The sequence below is a fragment of the Cyanistes caeruleus genome, chromosome 2 (genome assembly GCF_971803275.1).
Source record: "Cyanistes caeruleus chromosome 2, bCyaCae1.hap1.1, whole genome shotgun sequence".
NCBI classification, from domain to species: Eukaryota; Metazoa; Chordata; class Aves; order Passeriformes; family Paridae; genus Cyanistes; species Cyanistes caeruleus.
Window position 1 is genome coordinate 53,495,453 of NC_141702.1, and position 22,058 is coordinate 53,517,510.

At 37.4% G+C, this 22,058-nt stretch overlaps 1 protein-coding gene across 12 annotated transcripts in view; it reads right to left on the bottom strand.

Annotated features, from left to right (window-relative positions):
* The window catches only part of PTPRK (protein tyrosine phosphatase receptor type K), a 382,447-nt gene that overhangs the window by 290,574 nt on the left and 69,815 nt on the right, over nt 1-22,058 (bottom strand). For all 12 annotated transcript variants that reach the window (XM_086877038.1, XM_086877024.1, XM_086877026.1 and 9 more), the window contains exon 2: nt 7,224-7,346. In XM_086877038.1, the coding sequence (XP_086733164.1) occupies nt 7,224-7,346 (123 nt within the window). The remainder of the gene's footprint in view (nt 1-7,223; nt 7,347-22,058) is intronic.

Here is a 22,058-nt window from a genome sequence, read left to right on the forward strand (position 1 = left end):
TTTGTTCTCCTTAACAATGCTACCAAAATAGCAGTTCCAGGTAATGCCTCTTACTGTCATTCACAATTCCCGAAGCAGCAGTTGACTTTATACAAGCAATGAAACTTCCACTTACAGCCCAGGGTTTTGACCAAGAGTGGCAAGACTTGACCAGAACTGGTCATTTCTCCCTGCTCACAGTGCCAACCAATGCCATTTGGACTCCTTGAGATACAGATACCAGAAGTTAGAAAGCTGCACCACTCAAGAGAAGGCTGTCACAAGCAGGAAAAATGCTTTGATGGTACTAGGACAGCAAAGGCGGATTTGTCCAAAATTGACCTACTACTTTGAAACTCTGTACCAAAAAGATTTCTCCCCTTGTTTTAATTTAGTAGTCCAGATTCAGAACAACATCTTAATATACTTCAAATATTGAACTAGCTAAAAAAAAAACAAACAAAAAAAACCAAGGGAAATGAAGGAGCAGTTTCTCAAAAGGCTACATTTTATACACTGGATGGAAGGGTAAGGCTGAACAAAATAATATAGAAGAGAAAAAGGAAAAGTAAAACCAACCAAATCAGTGTAGATAAGAAGGTATAAAGCAGGTATAGCAGCTGGCCTTGAAGGTGAAATGATTTTGTGTAAATTTAGCAAGAAATCTGTGTCACTGAATGAAAATCCAACACATTTGTTATTCATATGTCAAACTTATTACTATTTCTACAAAAACTTTACTTTTACTAAACTCATTCCTGAATTTCTTGATGAAAAAATGGCTTACCTAAATGTACAAAAGCATTACAAAAACTGATACATTCATTGTACAATATCTATAAATCCCTCCCTGTGCCCCTCCACTGCTCACTTTATACCAAGTGTATTAAGACCAACCAGGAATCCTTGGATTTGGTCAATAGATTGAAAGTGCTCTGTACTGAATGAGCAAAATAGGATCAGGATGTTTACACATGTTCTTTAGACAGACATTAATTGCACTGGACTAACAAGGTAGGTTTCTTTCTGTTAAAGATGCTACTAACAAATAATATAAACAAAAAAAACAAGCACAAAGCTTGCTGAACAAGGAAGGCAGGAAAATATGTTTTTTCCTGATCAAGGAAGTACTTCAAATTAATTCAGCTCCACAGTGCATTGACAAATTAAAAAGGAAATAAATATCAGTCAACTTTTGGGGTGAAGGAGAATATGAAGACTTAAGCATCTGAGGAAAAATAATAAAGACACCTTCAATAAAACATATCTATCCTATCACATAAAGAAATGTAAAAGTGAGAAAGACAATTGGAATTTCTTAGCAGCCCCAAACACAGACCCAAGATTTAGCAATTTATTTCATAATGTAATGACCCAGATAAGCTTTCAATTATCAAATTTTAAAACCACTACATTCCTGGATTGCATTTGCCAATCTATGAACTACTCAACAAATTCCCTTGCTCACAGTTTCTCTGACTTTACACAAACAATGCAAATCATAGAGCAGCAAAATATTGAAAATTCAGTTCTCAGCTGCTCAGTGGACTAGTAAACTTTGTTAGTCTGTCTATTAAAAAAAAGAGATCCAGAAAGAGACCCTGTTTGAACTTCACCCTTCTGTAGCACAAAACAGCAAGCTGCCACATCCAGTGTGGAGCAGCATGACTGTGGAAGAGCTCAGTAACCCAGGACATGGTGAGAGTTCTGCTGCTGAGCTCTCAATTCTTTCCATGCCTCAAGAAATACACTTTTTTTCACTAGACATTGCTTCACAGTTAGCTTTCATCTCACTATACCCTTACACATCCACATAATTTAAATTTATTCATGGGTTGTCGGATTCATTTTTACAGGAGAAAAATTCAGGTTTAAGTGAAGTAAAAGGCCAGAAGTTTCATCTATATGACATTTACATTACAGCTTTCTTTCCTGAGCTACATCCATATGAAATCTATATTAAAACACAAATTTCATGACCTTTTGTCTCCCTTCTCTCAGTTATACATTTCATAAACACTTGCATTGGTCCTGTGCTGAAATTCATTTTGGGTCATGCAGGTGACACAAAAGTTATTTCCTTTCTGTACAAGGCAGAACTTAAATAGACCACAACTGACCTTTCAGATCACAACAAATATTCAACACTATTTGTACAGGAACATTCAAGTTTCACTCAAATCGAAGGATATAATTTTCATATTCTTTTCAGGCACCCTAGAGGTTTACACAAGCCCTGTACCCACTCAAGTCACCAGCTAACGTGGTCCTCATCAGCTGCACGAGCACAGCAAAGCTTTTTACAGATGCACAATGAACTAACTGGGTTAACAAACTGACCCACGCTGCATACTTTCTTTTTTTATTTCCAATCCACACAAGTACACAACCACATGCATATCAAAACAACTACGAGAAGGCAGAAACATGAGAATGCCTCTGGGTATGACAGGATGTGGTAATGAGCAGTCAGACATTCTACCTATAAACCATAAAAAAGAAATTACCATGAAAGCACAGCCTAAAATTTTTTGTCAACACATTTCCTCCCATCTCCACTATCTTTCACCATATACCTTCTCCATTCTGAAACAGCTCTGTAGGCTTCTGCCAGAATATCACCCTAAACCAGAATATGTTAATGTTTTACTTTTCAGGATTGTTTTGTTTCTTTTCCTTTCTTTCAGAGTAGTGAGTTTAGCTTTATTCTTCAATGGGGCAGCATGAAAGGTTATATATATAATTTCTGTAAAGTGAAAAAATTATTTCTGCAATACTCTTCATTGTAACAAATAAAGTTTGTACTTGCAAAACTCTATAATACTAAGGAACATTTTTAAAGATTTATCCTGTTTTTCTTTAGTCATGCTAGATAACAAGTGCAACTAAGACTTCCCCCACTGCTGTTAATTTAGTTTTCTCAGATTTCTATAAAATCAATTTAAAAAAATTAGCACACATCCAATCCAGGCACATTATCCATCTGAGAGATCAGAAATAAGATGTCCATCTCAGCACATCCGTATTGTTCACTATAATTTAGACATACTTCAAAATGCATTTGTAACCAGGAGGGTAATAGCCCTTATATTAAAAAAGCCCTTCATTAAGTGGCTCCCATCACACAGCCCATTACAAGCTCTCATGCCCTGACCTTGCATAGCCTCAGAGTAGTGTTGCTTTTAACAGGCAAAGCAAACAGGGTAAATAAACTATCTTCTCTATCTAGGGGTAAAGCCATCAGTAAATGTATTATTAATACAGATAAAATCCCCTTTTGCACATCTCCAGTGGTATAAGAAAGCACTATTATTTACTCTGTCTTCTGCAAAATTAAGTTATCCACACACAATGAATAATTCCCTAAAATAACTGGAAAATATCCATAGACAAAATTGGATTTCAGCTTAAGAGCATTCTCCAATTTCTATCTTGTATAGCATGATGTATAAAAATAACACACATGAAAACATAATACATGCCCTAAAGGGTTTGCTTGAACATCTAGAAGATGTCTTTCCTTACACGGATCAAGACCATGAGGTAAAATACTTGGACTTTATTTTTTTGTCACCATCTCTACAAAAATACAACACCTGTTTACCATCCCTGCCTCCCATAAAATGCAAATGCACAGTTGCAGAACCATTTCCACATATGGAACATTTCAGTAGTCTTGGAGTGTTTGACCTAGAATGGTGATCCAGAGAAAAGTCTGTATTTCATTTAAGAGGTATTTAAATAAAACTGAATGGGTGTGAGGAGACCATTAGCACTCAGCTTTGCACATTTCCTATACATAAGACCAACATGTTTAAAAGACAAATCATGTGCAAGTCCAAGAAAGGAAGAAGAGCTGCATTTCTCCATAACAAAACCTGGCACTCTGTTTCAGCCCACAGCAGATACTAGAAGTCTTCAAGGAGCCCACACAGCAAGACAAGACTGACAGAGCAAAACCATAGACTCCTTGAGAATATTACTAATAAAGACTGTTTCTAGTTGAGAACATTCCTAAATGCCAAACAGCTGGAAAGTAGCAGAGCAGTCAGGGCAGGGATCAGCACTTTTTTGTCACAACTTCTTGCCTAGGCAACGGATAATGGCTACATTCAAAATCAGCAGATCTTTAGTTTGATTTAGCACAGTTGATTTCATGTGCTCTCAGAAAGCTAATATTGGAAATCAGATGTTTTCCCAGGTCTTAAAAAAAGTAAACCAAAGATTTGTAAAAAGTAAACCAAAGAACTGTGAGCTGAAGTTCGGACAATTTACAAGTTGGTGTTTAAAGTTGTACTCAAACACCTGCTTTAGGTGTTCACTTTATTTTGAAATTAATCATTATGTACTGCATATATTTTTCCCACAACAGAAGATAAGTGGCTTTTGCCTCTGCTCACAGCTTAAGAAATACAATGTAGGTCAGTTTAAAAAAAAATGAATAAATCTGAAGTTGCATTAATTACTCAGAGGTAATTACACTTGCTTTACCAATAGCATTTATTATTGCTACACTGGTATAATGTTTTCCATTAGGAGAAGTTTTAATATTTTCATAGCACTGTGAAGCACATGCCATTAGGTCTGAAATTTCCCATGATTCATCATCACTCTCCAAAGCACAGCGTTGATTTAAACTACCACCTCTCTTGATTCAAAAGTAAAACACTGGCACTTGTCAATTTAGCACTTGCTATAACATTAGCAATTGTCTGTTTTTTCCCTTTTACTTCCTTTTTATATGTCCTATTTGCTCTTGCACTCTTTATTTTGGGGAGTTTTGTTGTTTGGGAATTTTGTTTAATAAATTTTTCTGAAGGTACTGAAGGCTGAAAATCATCATTTGAAAATTGAGTATAATCCTCTATAACTGCAATGACTCTCTGTGAATGTAGTGAAGTTAGAGCCCTGAAAGCTGAATACTGACTGTAAGGGTATTATCTTGTTATCACAATGGAAAACAGTGCTGCTCCCGAGACTGGAGCAACCAGTTAATTGTTTTCCAATGGGATGTAAAAGACAAGAGCTCCAAACACTACAAAAATGTGTCCATGTAGAGGAGGTGTCAGTTGGAGGTTGGGCCTAGCTGAAGGATTATTATCTGAGAAGAGATGCAAAGAACAGCCTTTACTCTAGGACTTCAGTTTCTTTGCTGCGTAGTTTTCCTGGGTACTCCTTCCCTCCTCTGCTGTCACTGACAGAACAGGAAAAAGTGGTCCCCAAGAGATTCCTAGCTTCTTCTACAACACAGCATTTTTCAAAGTGAAAACTGCAGCAGTTTAATTTGATCTATACTTTCATTACCACATCTTACTCTGCTTGGGTGGCTTCTTCATGAGCAGTAGAATGCTTTCATACCTACAGTTTCAACAGTAATCACAGTCACCAACGTTAAAACACTGCACAGCAGATCACTGCACACGATTACTCCCCTTCTGCTTTTGCCTGAACCTCTTACTGTTCCATTTCCTGCAGGTCCACCAGAAGAATTTGGCACTCATTCTAGAACTATGTTACCTTTTTAGACTTAATTTAAAATCATGCTATTTCAAACACAAATGAACTTGAATATTTAGGTATGGCATGCATCTTCAAAATCTTAAGGCTCTGAACTTCTTAAGCAGAAGCTCACCAGATCAGAACAGATTTGAGGCTGAGTTTTAGTCCACATCTCAGTCAGCAAATATCAAACTTGATGCAGGAAGTCTAGCATTCTAACCAAGGGAAGAAAACAAAAATAACCAGATCTTCTTCTGTATCTCCTTTGGACTATCTCTGAAAAATTCCTTTTTTCTGATAGATTTTATTGAGCAGCCACAATTTTGCATAAGATGCAAAAAAAAAAAAAAAAAGCACTTCCTCTGAAAGAATCCATGTGCTACACTCAGAAAAATGAGTCTATAGCAGAACTGAACAGAAAATACATGCCAGAGACCGCAGTGTCATTTAACTCTGAAAATTGCCTAAGGATGATAGGTATGTTATTTGGGATAAGCAAGAAACTATCCTGTCATTTAGATTAATTTAAAATACAATTGCTCAAATTGCTCTTCTTCCTAAACAAGGTGTGCCAAAAGTCTGAGAATACCAAATTTTTCCCAAAATGGTATTTCCATCACAATTAAGGTACCTCCAACCATTATAAAAAACATACATTCTGAAAAATGTAAACTGAATAATAACTAATTTTGGCCTTACTAGGGGATCTTTTTTAATAGAAGACCATCAAATGTTGAGGTTTCAGGCTTTAAATTTATTCTTCCTCGTGCAAAACTGAAGCACCAAGAAGTCCATTAAATAAAGTGTGGGTCTTGCTTAATTAACCTATTTTGTAAGTATCAGGCATGATAACACCTTCTCATATCAGTGACTCCAAAGCAGGGAGAATGCACCTAGGTAGCAGTTAAGAAGTAAAATTATTTAGATCAACCACCATCAATTCACAACAGTATACAAAAAGGAAGGTAAGGAATAGTGCAGAGGTGAGGTTACTTCTGTGTGGCAACATTTCCCACTCCTTCTCCACACATAGCTCACATACCTCACTTCGCAAAACCTTTTAGATACAAATAAAATAGCCATGACCTTTTTTCCTCCTCTGCATGATTAATTACTTAATGTATTATTAATTGGAAAATGTAGCTGAATTTCAAATGCTTTCATTCTCTCAGCATATCATGCTGTCTGGGAAGCGCCGATTAAGCTGTTCATCAAAGGTGAGCAGGCAAGGTCATATAGGCTGTGCCTCTTCAGTTATTCATTACCTGTCCTAAATAGTAATTAACAACAGCAATATTTCCATAAATCAAAGCTTTTCTGATTACCTCCAGATGATAGGAGGCTGGGGGGAGAGGGGAAAGAAAGAATCAGTGTATGGGGTTTTTCCATATATCGCTTTTCTCACCATTTCTTCTAGTGCCTACCTGAATAATTGAATTGATACATTGGCTGTCATATAAAACACATAATTTGACTTCAAGTCATCGGGAATTCTACATGGAATAAAGAGGAAATTATAGTTTCCTTCCTCCCTTCCCTATGCCTCACCCCAGCTTTAAAGGGGTATTTGGTCTAAGAAAGCTTCTCAGTTACCAAGATTATCATATTTACTATTTTCGTTCCTTTTTATTACTTCCATTATCAAGGTTAAAGTGAGGATCTCAGACCATAGCCTTGGGGCCACATTCAGTGAGGGTTTGAGTTTATAAACAAACTTATCCTTCAGCATCTGTGAGGTTTCTCACCTTGGGGCATTTCAGGTGGCAAATAGTGAGGCTCTTGAGCGCTGACGTGGACCCAGTCAAAATCGTCGTACAGGTCTTGGTGGTAGTCACAGGGCCCAGGACCATCATCGAAGGTGCATCCTCCTAAACAAGAAACTTGGTATTAGTTTATTTAAAAGCAGATATCTTCCAAGAGTCAAGCAGAGGTGTTTCTCTGGGGCCCACCACAACTGCAGCACCCACACAGCAGCTTTGTACCACAGCTCACAGGTTTGCATTTACAAAGCTAAAACCTGCAAACAGCACACCCATCAGTGTTTCCCTCTCTTTGGTGAAAACATCACTACTGCACACAACCAATTTCCAAGAGCACCTTCTGTCAGAGGAAATCATAGCCTGAAGTCACTGATTCAAGTGAAACCTTTCTCAGAGTCTGTGTGACAAAAAGCAACATGCTGTCTAAACCACACGGGAAACTGAAAATAATAGACCAAGCTCAAAGACCAAAGATGAAAATCAAAAGCTCTGATGCACTGAAAGTATGAGCAGTCCAAACACTGACAACAAGGATAAATACTGGGCCTAGAATAGTCAGAAAAAATAATTAAAATTACTTAGAAATTAAATAATTTCTGCAGAATGAATTGGATAATCTTGATTTACTAAATCAGTCTAGCATAAACATAGCAAGGCATTTCTTCAGGGTCACACAAACAACAGATATGAAAATCTTACAACAAAAGTGAGAAGTGACAGAGAGAAAGAAGAATGGAAGAAATGTAAATAATAGGAGAAGGAAAAAAAAAAAAAAAAAAAGAAAAAGAAAAAAGAAGAAAAGATGATTCCCATGTAGCACAATAATGTCTTCCCTGTCTCATTCAGTAAGTTTTTTATTCCATTCTTAACTCAAGGCCATTAAGTAGGCTGGGAAAAGAGAGAAGAAAGCAGACAATCACAGAAAAAGATCAAGGTTTGAGAAGGAAGAAACAAAGGAATCAAAAGAGCCTGGTCAAAGAAAAAGAAGAGCATAAAGGCAAGAAAATACAGATGTCACGCATACAATTTTACAGCAGCTGTTATCTCTATGCATGGCACACAGCCCTAGAGTTTGCTCCTCCTACTCAAAAACAAAAGGCAAAAGCAAGAGAGAGCGAAAGAGAAAACACAGTGCATTCATCATTATTTAGGTGGTATTTTTTAATCCAGAAAAGTTATATAAGAACCACAGAATTAGACTACAGACAGTTTTTGAAAGTCAGGGGAGATATTTCTTGCATCCTCTTCTCCCTGTCCTCATTAATTCTGGCACATCAATCCAAATAACAATGCTTATAACAACCAAAGTTCCTTTTGCTAAGACACTTTTAGAATAACGGGGTGTTAGTATTGACTTTGTTGTCTGTCTTTTTAAATACAAAATATGGGACAAGTACTGTGGGAATAAACAAAAACCCCTTATTACAATAGATTCCAGTGTTGCCCTATGATGAGTCACCACCACAGCACACACAGCCACCACCCTGCCCGGCTTGCCGGGGTCTCACCGGCTCACACTGCACTCAGGAGGTGAAGGGGCTGGAGGTGGAAAAGAGGAGTTTGAGGACCATCAAGAGCTACAGCCTGTGCTCATTCCTGCCCTCTGTACAAGACATACATGGTGTGGAACTCAGAAAGGCCAGAGGAAAAGGAAAGAAAGACTGTGCATGTATGTCACCAAACAGAGAAGGAAAATGTTGTCAACCCACCCAAAACAACATTTTCAAGTATCACATACCAGGCAGAGAGTTTGCACAGAGTTCATATCTAGGAAGAGAAAGTTCTTTTTACTAAATTCCATAAGCAAATCTACACTGTGTCCCATACCAAGAGATGATGTTGCATCTTCAGTTAGGGATAACTCAAATAGTTCCTACAAATCTGCAAAAGTATTTGTCATTTTGAATGAATGACAAAACTAAATTTTAGATAATCCTACATCACCAAAACCCATTGCCAGATTTGTACCCAGGCACTCCCAGAATTACCTGTTAACCAATGTTCCAGCTGGCAAGGACAACACCAGGACAGGAAGAAAATTCTACACTGAAGAAAAATTTGTGCTTAATTCTTGTACTGGAAACCCTTAAAACTTCATATGCATCTCTGTATTAACAACACTTGCTCAAGCATCACCCTGTGACAACATAAGCAGAGCATCAACAGAAGCAACAAAAACACCTCAACGTTTTATTCCCTGTAATAAGTTGGTTACTACATCAGTATCAGTGTTAAAGACTGCAAGGCACAAGAGAAATATATGTGTGTCAGAGAAATATTTATACTTTTCAATGTCCCAATTACAGTGCCCTCCATTACCAGTGAGAGACTTTTCTAATGAACATCTATTATGATAACACCAAAAAGACTTAGAACATAAATCTTGTATTTTGATTTAACTTACTTTACACTTCTATGATCACTCTACAGCAAAAAAAAAAATGTGCATTTCCTTCAACATTCTACTGATAAATGAATAGAAGTTTCCCTTAAAGGGAAATTATCAGTCTGCTATCCCAGCACCAAAATGACATATGGCTTTGAAGCACATGCCTGCAGGGCACCCATTACCCTTTTTAATGGTTTAAGTGCCCTCAGTATATAAATTTAAACTACCAATGAATCTTTTAGACTCATTTGGAAGATAAATGTCCTTAATTGCTTGTCTTTGTACCCACTATTAATTTTATTTATCAGAGTTCTGATTAGGAATAACAACACACCTGTTAATACACAGCAAGTAATCCCAACCTCCTCGTGTGCACACCGTGGCTGCACCCACAGAACAAGCAAGTGTGCATTTATCATATGCACATGAGCAAAGTTTATCAGGGCAGATTATCAAACCACTACAAAATCAACCCTGTAACAACTGCTTGAACCAATGGCTTCCTCTCATGGAGCACACCGCTGCCTTACCTCCTACCAACATACCAAGACTTTTCAAGGCAAGTAAGCAACCAATGCTATAGCGTTTTATCTAGTACAACACAAGACAGGCCAAGCATTTCAAACCCCCTGCAGACTACTCCTTAAGAAGACTTAAACCATGATCAAATTCAGACCTCTCCCTCTCTCTTGTAACAGTCAATTGCCTGTATGTTATTTCGATAACTCCAGGCAGTAAGAGACAAACCTAGTGCAACATGCTGTGTGGAAAACACAAGGAGAAGAGGTGGTGGGTGGGTGAAACCTGCAGTGATGTATTTTTTCCCTGCCATTTGTTCAAAACCATCTACATTTTAAATCAAATCTTAAACCACTCAAATGTAAAACCACATCTGAGAAAAGTACACCATGGGTCAGGACTTATTAGAACCCTAATTCAGCTGCTGGGCCACTGTCCACAGTAATGTAACATCATTGCCCAGGGAAGGCAGTGGATCAGCTTGATGAACATTCACTACCTTCCAATGAAGTTCAGCAGCTGAACTCAAGTACCCATTTATATTTGTTGCCTAACATTTTGACAACAGTCTGCTAATACCCTACAAATAACAAGTCAGGAATCTTCTACTAAGCCATTTGTAATTTCCCCCAAAACTCAATAAAACAGTACTTCACTATCAACCACTGTCCAATTACTTATCACCACCACATTCCTTTAGCTACCACTGAAATATAACTTAATTTTTTCTTCAAAACTACCCCACCACTGGAATTTGTCCCTACCTACTGATGCACACATCCTGCCACAGTGATTTTTACACCTCTGCCCAATCTCTGGGCTGGAAGCACAGACATGTTGACATTCTGACTTTCAAATGCTTTTGGATCTTGTAATATGTAAATCCACATTTATCTTAGATTTCTATGATCATGCTTCTGGAAAAAATGTCAACAGCAGCAGTGATCAAGAGTAATACACCAGACTGGTTTGACCTCAGCAACCTGATGAGGGTGGAAGGACTGGGATGCAAGGCAGTCAGTAGCATCTCCTCCTTTCAAACAACACTCGCCATCAGGCCACAGCCCAGAAGAGCTGGATGGGACAGCATCAACCACAGCCATGAACTGCCACACCAGAGTGGTGGCAGCAGCCATCAGGTCACCCTCAACAATCAAAGACGAACAGAAAGACCATCAAAAACAAACACCCCACCAACAGTTGGAATAGAAGACTAAGAAGACAGAATTTTAGGTGTCTGTGATTATTTTGTCAAACTACTAATTATATTTTGGATCAATCAAATTTGTTCAGTTGCTTGTGAAGTATTGGGGAAACATTTAAATTTCACAGAAACCAGGCAAAACAACAATTACCTGTATCCATTATCTTTTCTCATAAGCTTCACTAGGTTATCAACTTCAGCTTAAACAGACCGAGAACTCACACACTCCCCTTCAACGTCCTTCTAAAAGATAAGTGATAAATCATACTAGCCTCAAAAAATTTCCTGCCTACATGTCCATTTAAATTTATGAAAGATAAAAAATCTTAAATGTTCATTATAAAAAGAAAGATTAATATCCCACACTGAACTCTCAGAAAATAAATTAAAGCTCTGCTTAATAACAAGGTCATCAAGATTAACCTAAATTTAATCTCAAAATTAATCATAAAATCCCCCAAATTAACCAAAATTTAATGAAGAATTAATAAGATCATATAGTCAAGATTTATACATCATCTATTGTAGGGGATTGACTGTGGCTGGACACCATGTGCCCACCAAAGCTGTTCTATTAATCTCCTCCTCAGGGGAGAGAAAAATATTTTCAAAGACCTTTGGGTCACTCACCAATTACCATCATGGGCAAACCACACTCAATTTATTACCAATCAAATCCTAGTAGTGTAATGAAAAAGAATATCAAATCTTAAAAAACCTTTTGTCATACAGAAAATTTTTCTCCTTAAATCTGTTATCCCAGAGGCACTACCACTGTCTCTGGAAGGTTCAGCCAGGGTCTTTCTTGGAGACTGGCACTGGCTCTCTCAGACACAGGGGAAGCTTCTGGCAGTTCTTCACAGAAGCCACCCCTGTAAGCTCCCAGCCACAAAACTTCGACACACAAACCCAAAATACTTATAAAAAGCTATTTTTAATTATTTATTTACTTGTATTTAAAGTTAAATTACTTATTTTAAAAATTATAATGATAATTCCTTAGCAGCAATGCTTGGTACTGACGTAGCCCTATGATTTTATCTTACCTCCTTTTATAACAACCCAGGAAAGAAGAGCTAAACAGATCTTTTCTCCACCAGGTTAAAATATAAATCAGCTTAAGATTAGAAGCAGCATGTGTCAATAACTGCCACTGACAAATGGATGCCCATATCAACTTTACTGTGGACTCCCAGCTCATCAACTCAAGACAAACAGAAAAACTGATTTGAATTTGAATAACTGATCTTTCTCTAACAATTCCAAAGTTTTCACTGCAGCCCCTAGAGATTATGACACTTCTACTATTTAGAATAGAAAGATTCAGTTGCACAACATTAAATTAAAGATACTCATACCATTTATTATGAATAGCTTTATAGGAATGGTGAACTGGAGATCTACTAACTTCTAGATAAAAGACACTATTCCCTAATAGCATGTAAAAAGTCGCTTTGCCTGCTTTAATATTTAGATGTTAGAGGTAGTTTTCATTACTTAGTTCCACAACCTATCGACATGGCAAAGAATTTTCCCCAGCCTCAGAATGGCATGTGTAGAAAGAGAGTTGAAAGCATCCAACTTTACAGTTTAGCTCCGAGATTTGTTTTTGCATCTGACTGCTTCTGGTGTTATGTAAAACGCAAAACACACTAGTAATATCTTAGAGTTCATGCTCTTTCTTCCATTTTAAAGAGGTGGTTGTAAGCCTGGAAACTCATCCATAGGAACAGGCAGATCACCAATACAGGAGGAAATGAAAAAACAACAAACCAAGAGCACGAGTGAAGAGTTGTACCAGAGGCATACAAGAAAGTTCTGTCAGCACAACTCCTCCTGTGCAGAGGGCTCAGTTACCAATGGTTTCTTTCGGGACTTCCATGTAAGAAGGTGTCACATCAGGGAAGAAATACTCTTTTCTCATTCAGCTCAAATGACTACTTGGAACAATCTGCTCCTTTTATTCAAGAGCATGCTTTTATTTTTCTCCACCACCTGCTGTAAAAACATAATGAATATTCTAAATCTATCAAAGTAGATAGCTCCATGGCAAGAGCCCAGTAGAAAATTATGTTGATCTGTGATGTCAGGTAAAAGTCCTGTGAATTTTTTTTTCTCTTCTCACACTGAGTGGTAAATTGAAAGGTTGAAGAAAAGGAGCTATAACAGGTGCATTTTCATTCATATATATCCAGGTACGAGTTCTGCTTGTAAAAATCACCCACCTACCACATCAATTTATCTGTTTATATTACAGTACAACTTGAAGCACAGGATGTTTTCATCTTCTAAAGGCACTACATTTTTTCTTTTATGAGCATTTTAAAACACTTTGACTGCAGAGCATTCAGACACCTGTTGAGACTATACTAAGAATTGATGTTAATGCAGTTTGAGAATAAATTTTAATGACTTATGTTAAAATGCTTATGTTAAGTATTACCCACTGAAATGTAACACTGAAACAACCTTCATTAACCTATGGCATCTAAAAAGGCAGAAGATCAGAAGCACTATCCAGTGTTAAAAAAATAACCATGAAAAGAGCTGCACTTAAGGAAAATTACAGATTCTCCACTACAGGGGGAAGACATACTAAATATTAAGAACATTTATCTTCCTTAAAGTGGTATCTTACTTTGTAGTACTAAAATTCATTAAACAAAACAACTGATTTCAGATAATAGCAATAAACTCAACTACCTGCAAATGTTGTTCTCTTTTAATTTTTCTAGACTTCTATTAATATCAAGAAGTTTTAATCACCTTAGCCTAAGAACTTTAGCATGGAACTCCAAATCTCAAGAATGTACACACCAACAGCAAAATAGGAAATATGGCAAATTATTCCTAAATTAAATTATTATATTTTAGTTGTAGGGCTTTTGTTGGTGTTGTTATAACAGTCAAATAATCTAAACATATCTACAAATATAAATTTTTCTAGCAAAGAAGTGGACAGACCTCTCCTATATCAGAACTTGCTACAAATTACTGTGAAATAAAAGCCAGTCCCACCCTCCAAAAGTCATTAAGTAGTGCTGTAACCAAGGAGAAGAGTAGGGGACAAAATGCTTAAAGAGCTCACAATCAAGTCTGATCTATGCATATTCCTTTTCATTGTCTGTCTTCCATATTCCTTATTAATAAATAGTTAATTTAATATTAGCTAATTTTAGAATGGAAAGATAGGAACTGGATAATTACTAGGTGCAAGTTATGGAGAGTGCATGAAGACTCAGGTGGACATTCTTTCCAGTTCTCTTCAGGGTAAGATATCACTATTAATGCCAGCATTTATCCTAACCTCAAATACTGGAAGAGCATGAAGATTCACAATTAGGTGTGGTCTACTTGACCATGCCATTTATTAGATTTCTTCAATTGAATTAGCCTCTCTCATTTATCTATATCCAGCCTGGAAAAAGCTTGTACACCTCCAGTTTCAAAAAGCTTCACATTCACTGCCAAGAGGAATCTTTTCCATGCTTTACCAGCAGTGAACAGGATGGAAGAAGGAAAGAGACAAAGGGGAGAAAAGAGCAGTCTCTATTACGCTGTCTTTCAGTTTCCAAACTAAGCAAAATATATTCTAAACAAAAGTGTCTTTAAATTTCCTCTTGTTCTCCAGGGAAAAGGAGTTCTGTTCTTTACTGGAGAGGTGATAACAGGTAGCTGTGAAAAGTCACAACTGTTTAAAGTCTTTTTCATCCTTCCTTGACATGGGCAAGGCGGCAGAGAGCAAACAACCCGACATATGCAGATCACTTTATATAACTGAAGTTACCAAGACAATTTCCATTTCAGTTCACAAGATATTTCTGAAATCATGAGAAAAATTAACTGTTTCATGAAATGATGTATATATTTCCATCAATGTACAAGTTAAAACATCCACAGAATGACAAAGCTATTTCACATTTCAGCTTATAGGCTGCAAGCTTCAGTATTCCTGCAGTACACTGAGCAAACTTCTGACCAATTGCACTGGTGACAGTGAAGTTATACCTTCTAATACAGAAGAGGTTATACCACTCAAATATAAAAAAATTGGGGTATGGAGGGGTTGAATCATGTTGCTGAAATTAATACATATTTTCATAACTTTACTAATAGTAAAATGCCAGCAAAAAAGCTCTGTGACTTCAAGAACATAATTGAGAGCTCCAAAAATAAATTATTCACTTTGATTGTTTTAATGGATGTGTGGTCTTATAATGCTGCTTCTGAAAACACCTTTACCAATACACTGCTAGTGCTTATCTATAGAAAATCTAATGTAGATATCACAGTCTCTGGCATTTCTCCTAAACCTTCTCACAATATGCTGTTAAAATGCATTGGATAAGAACAAGATTAAATTCAGGAGGAGTGCTAAATGAAGACAGCCCTACAAACAGTACATTAAATCACAAATTTTCCTACATTGAGTGCTAGGTTATTTTGTAACTTACTCTCCAAGGGAAAAAAAAAAAAAAAAAAGGTGAAACAAGGACTTGGAAGAAATAAGTTCACAGCTCAACTTCTATCTCTACTAATCATGCCAACAACTCAACCACAAAAACAGGCCTAACAACTACACTCCACCAAATAAGCCGAGTTGGAAGGGACCCGTCAGAATCATCAACCCCTAGCCCTGCACAGCACCATCCCCAAAAATGACACCATGCGCCTGAGACCACTGTCCAAACACCTCCTGAGCTCTCAGGCTTCTGACACAGCTTGGTGCTGTGGCCACTTCCCTGAGAAGCCTGTTCCAGTGCCCACCTATCTTCTGGTTGAGGAACCTTTTTCTATTATCCAGCCTAAACCTCCCCTGACAACTTCAGGCCACTCCCTCAGGTCAAATCACTGTCACCACAGTGCCTGCCCTTCCTCTTCCCCTGATGAGGATATTGAAGACCACAATGAAGTCTCCCCTCAGTCTCTCCTGCAGGCTGAACAGAACAAGTGACCTCAGCCACTCCCCATATGGTTTTCCCTCAAGGCCCTTCACAATCTTGCCCTCCTCTGGACACTCACTAATAATTTAATCTCTTTCTTGTATTGTGGCATCCAGAACTGCCCCCAGCACTGGAGATGAGGCTGTCCCAGCTCAGAGCAGAGCAGGACAATCCCCTCCCTTGCCCAGCTGGCCATGCTGTGCCTGATGTCCCCAGGACAGGGTTGGCCCTCCTGGCTGCCAGGGCACTGCTGACTCGTGTTTAACCTTCTGCCAACCAGGACCCGCAGATCCCTTTCCATGGCACTGCTTTTAGGCATCTTAACCCACCCTATTACAACTCTGACAGTTTAGCCATAAAATAGTCTGACAGGGGACAATACAAGTTTTTTCTAGAACCCATCTTTTTTTCTCTCAGTTATGAAAAATTTCATTCAACAGACGAAAGCAAAAGCTTCCAGCTCAACAATAGGAGCAACTATTAAACAACAACAAAAAGACTCCTCTTTGAGAACAACAAACACAAGTTACAACAGCATCAGTGCAGAAGCCAGACAAACAAGTAAATGAGAGGAGAGTACATAAGTTATAGAGACTGAAGTTTAAGAGGAGCTCAAGGAACACATGCAGTAGAGAGCTCAAAATGAATGTGGACAACATGAAAGCTGAGGACTTCCTAAGGGGAGGTGAGTATAAGACTATGTATAAAATATTAAATGGTCGTGCAAAAAAGGAAGATCAAATTAAATGCAAAGAAATGGAAGAGCTCTGATGTTGAAAATGACAGAAGCTGTTACAAGAGGTCATTTCTGAAGTCTCAGAAGGAGGTAAGCCCAAGAAGGTAGAGAGATGATTGAAGAGTTCGGTCATCGTATAAATCCAGAGTTTCAAGAGGATGACAAGGCCCTCTCAGAAAAGACCTTTTGAGAAACAACATCAAGGTACATAAGGAATTAAGCTAGCAGTGAATCAAAAAACTTGGGCACATGAATAGGAGGGGCAATGAGCAATACTGAATTTAAAAATATGCCTTCGCACATTGTCATGGTTTAGGGCAAATTTGGGAGAAAACCTTTGAATTGGGTCCTTCCAGGTAGCAAATTGAAGTGCCCCCCCACCAATTGATTCAGGAAAAGATTTTGTTGGAGAAAAGTGGGAAAAAACTGTTTATTTAACAAGCAAAGTTTCTACAAGGATAAAAATTGAATAATAGTAAACAATAAAATCTCTTGCAATTTGACGAGAGGGCAAATCCAGAAAAGTCTTTTTCACGGGGTGTAGCTCAGCTTGTTCAGTCACTTATCAGTCCCACCAGCACTGGAAAGTGCCGAGGCCCGGGTCCCAGTGGGACACAGCTCCCGGTGTTTTCCTGGGGTTTCAGTCCAGAGCAGGTTTGAACAGATCCAAAAAAAAAAAGGATAAAAACACAGTCTGAGAAACTACTCTGCCTCAGCTTGCTAAAAACTAACTAGAAGCAAAAGAGAGTTCTCTCCCACTGTCTGTCCATGCTGCAGACAGCACAGTCCAGGAGCAGGAGTGCAGGACAGTGAGTATCATTTCTGAAAACAAACTCCATGCCTCTTTTCCCCACCTTCACTCTTGGAACCAGGCTTAAAGGTGCAGAACTTGATATGTAACATAAACATAACATGCTTGTACTGGGGATACAAGCATTATAAAGTCACCCCAGGACACACACAGGCACTGCCACACTAAAAGCCCAATCCTTTTGTATCAGAAGTGCAGATACTGGTCTAGTTTCTTATTTTGTAGTAAGAAAATTAGTAGGTACTTTAATATGAGGCACATCTTTTCATGAAATCCAGCAAGATGAAAGGAAGGTTAGAAAGTGTTAAAGTCTGAGGCATAGAGTGTGCCCTTGTCTCCAATGCCTAGCTCTGACATCCAAGAAAACACTGAATTCCATATAACACAATGAAAGCAACTGTTAAAGTTAAATGGAAAAGCTAAAAGTGTAAGTATGTAGATTAGAGACTTTTCTAAAGTCACTGGGTGAAAAAGTTTAGAGTATAAGCTAGTTTAGAGAACAGAAAAGATAGAGGGTTTAGGGCATTGTCTCTTTCCCTTCTTCATCTTCTTCTAGAGGTTTTTGGGTAACAGTAGGTGATTGGATAGAAAATGCTGCAGTACAGCACACAGGTGAAGGGTCATTGGGTCACTAAGAAAAATAATTTATGTGACTATAGTTAATTGGGTCAGAATAAGTATAAATATTAAAAAGCTGCGTATTTCGGGGCCATTTTGTGCCTTTTGAGACAACTTGAGCCAGACAATGGTGGGCTGAACTTGAGCAGAAAGTCTGGGGAAGACCTGCCAAGTCTTTTGATATATATTAATAAACACAAGAAACAAGAAGCAAATGAGCCTTTGGAGTATCATTCCTGAAACAGAACTGAGATAAGGGAAGCTTTGAGGGAGTATCCTAGAGGGGCTCAGCCATGAAGAGACCAAAACCACCAGCAACAAGAAAGAAGAACAGTGTAAAGGTATTTTGAAAGCAGTGAAGGTTTCTATACCCACGGGAAACAGCCAAGCTTCCAAATTTAGTGAAGGATCCAATGAGATATAGTCCAACAAATAACAAATTCAAGATATAACAGGCCCCAATCTACAAAATCAGAGAATGAGTATGGAAGGAACTACTGCAGGCCATCTGGTCCAACCCCTCTGCTCAAGCAGAGCCATCTGGATGCAGCTGCCTAAGACCATGTCCCAAAAATATCCCCAAGGATGGAGATTCCACGATTTCCCTAAGCAACCTGTGTCAGTGCAGAGTAACCCACACAGTTAAAAGAAAAAATAACAAAAATAACCAAAACAAACCCCAAACAAAAAAACAAATCAAAACAAAAAAACAAGAGTGTTTATAAGTGTTTCCAGGTGCTCAGTGGTACTCTCCCTGTTTGGAATAGAGCATCAACAACCTCATGATGTCTAAGCAGACAGTATTTGCTGATGTCGTCCCTCATGGAAATGGCTTCAAGTATGAGCTGTTCCACCACCTTCCCAGAATCAGGGTTAAACAGAGCAGCCTATGCTTTCCTGCATTCTCCTTGCATAATCTCCTATTAAAATGCTGTCTTATCTTAAGCTTTTCTCAGCAATGCTTCATGCTTTTCCTGGTTTCTAATTGAAGCTCTTCACTTTACAGGCTTTAACACCTTTTATTCAATCACAAAGACAAGTACTACATTGCCTTCTCCAATGTTATGCTTAAGGATGGACTCAAGTTTCACAGAAAATCTAAGACAAAAATCAGAATTATAGGAGAAATTTTTATGATAAAGAAGCTGAGAACAACAAGCACAAAGAAATAGAGGTTTGTCTTTTATCTTCTGTCTTCTACCTTTCCTCTTTAGACTTACAAATCTGAGTCTTCCTTTGCAGGTGCCCTACAGAATCAAATGAATGTCAAATGGATGATTTATTTCACACACTACTCCTTGTATTACTTGTACATTCTTCAGCAAAGTAAGATTTATCAAAATGCTTCTTAATTGTGAGGAAAATATTTTAGGGAGAGTGTAATCTACAGCAAAACCATTTAACACAGAAAAACACACATCATGCTAACAACTCACTTTCTTCATTTATCTATTGTAGCCAAATCACTACTTCATGTTGAATTGATTTAAAATATATATTGTGCATGTAAGCAAAAGACATGTCTCTTCTCTCAGATATCAGATTTGGTCCTCAGCAAGACCTATGATGAGGAAATGGCACAAATCATCACACCATTTTGGACAAAACTTACTGATATGCCATCAAAATTAGCTTTAATTGTGCAATTAAAGAAAACCTCTCAACAGAGGAATTGCAATAGGCGCATAAACTCCTAGCAAGAAATCACTATTTTAGGGTAGAAATATTTACAATCAGAATGGTAGAGATACTACAATTTAACAAACAAAGGTAATGTTATTTCATGCCTTCCCAGGGAATTGAGCTCAAGGACTTTAAACGTGTGCTTTTATCTGCAAATCTGCACTTGAGTTCCAATAAAATTATCTATTACAAGAATACTTAACTGTACTATAGTATTTCTCAAGCAGATACAAGTTGTATTTAAGCTCTCCACATCTTAAATGGAGAAGCATTCTCACTGGGTTGGCTTTTTAAAATAGTGTAAAGCCTGAAGTTTAGATAAGACCTACTTTGGACTGTGAAATGAAGTCGTAGCTTTTGAAGTCAATCATCTATCTGTGACACTGCCCAAAGCACAGCAAGGAGAACAGAGAAACACTATTCTGACAATCTTACTACTTCAGCACACAAGTGCAAACACTTCCCTTCATGTTACACTTTGCACAGAAGTTTAATGCAAGAAAAACTATGGTTGAAAACTGTCCTGGTAGACACTGATAGACACTGCCAGTACAAGTCAGAGCACAAATTTGCCACTCAAGTCTTTAGATTTTAAGGCCAAATCAATTTTTTTCAGGAAAACATCACCTTGATGCTAAATAATAGCTAAAAGGTAATTCAAGAGTTAAAACAGAGAAAATTTAGAAAAGAATGCTGAACATTTCTTTACAAAATTATAAGCCACATCCAGAATTCTTGTGTGGTTCTAGTTTTCCATCTGATAAGAGTTATAATAGAAATAATAAAGGCTTAGAGAACACTTGAAAGGAATAAAAGGAAAAGAAATCTCACACTTTGCTATTGGACCAATTCCTCTTTTTTCAAATTAGAAGGCATTTACATATTCAACTAGAACTTGTACAAGTATTACATGCCCATGTTTTCACAATATCTTTTCAGTTATCCTTTGGTAGTATATTCACAAAGGTGTATATAACAAAGCATTCACTCTTTGGTATGCCATTACCTAAAACAGCATGCAATTTTCTAGGGAAAGGAAAGAAAGGCTGCGCCAGGATAAGCTGCTAAAAAGTACCATTCTTAAAATTCCTACTATATCTCATCTGAGAATGAAAACCTCATAGAAGGAGAAAATATTTGAAGAGCTTCACATTTGGGGTTTGTTTTGGTTTCTTAAAGCCAGAAGAAACAAATGTGAACTGTTTCAGTGGACAACATGTGTCCTAATGCTTGCATCACTTGTCACCATAAATAATTTTTTTAAAAATTAGAAGTTAAAATAAAAACATTAGTTTCTCTACAAAAAATCAGTATTATTCTCTGTTTCTTAATTTTTCTCTATTATAACTTAAAGAAAGCTCAAAATTGTCTCTGCACTACCAAGTTATCATTTAAAGATTAAAATACAGAACATAATGCACAGCAATACATTCAGAAGAAAATACTTCATAGAGACCTAAACCCAAGAAAAGCATAAAATTTTTAATGCAATATTAAAATCAGTACTTACTAGCCAACACATGATCTGGATGCAATGAATTAAGCAATGAGCATAATAAAAATTTTTCTGATTTTGAAATGAAAACTTTAGTACCAGAGGAATATAAGTAATTTGTAACAAAACAGTCTCAAAGTGTGACCAAAAGTTTCCTCCTTCATTTTTTATCATATCACAATCCACCCCAAAACAGTATTGGACAGTGGAAAAACATGTATGTTTTATTCATACCACAATTTGTTAAGAAAAAATAAGTGACATGGACTGAAAATTGAGAATGGATGTTTTAAGTTCAAGTACAAATCCGCATCAGCCACAAGCATGGTGAGATTCTGTCCCCTCCTTGCATACACTTTGAAGGAACAAAGACAGACTCCAAGTATTTTTGTTTGCATCTCATCTCTGGGTGTCCTCATCTA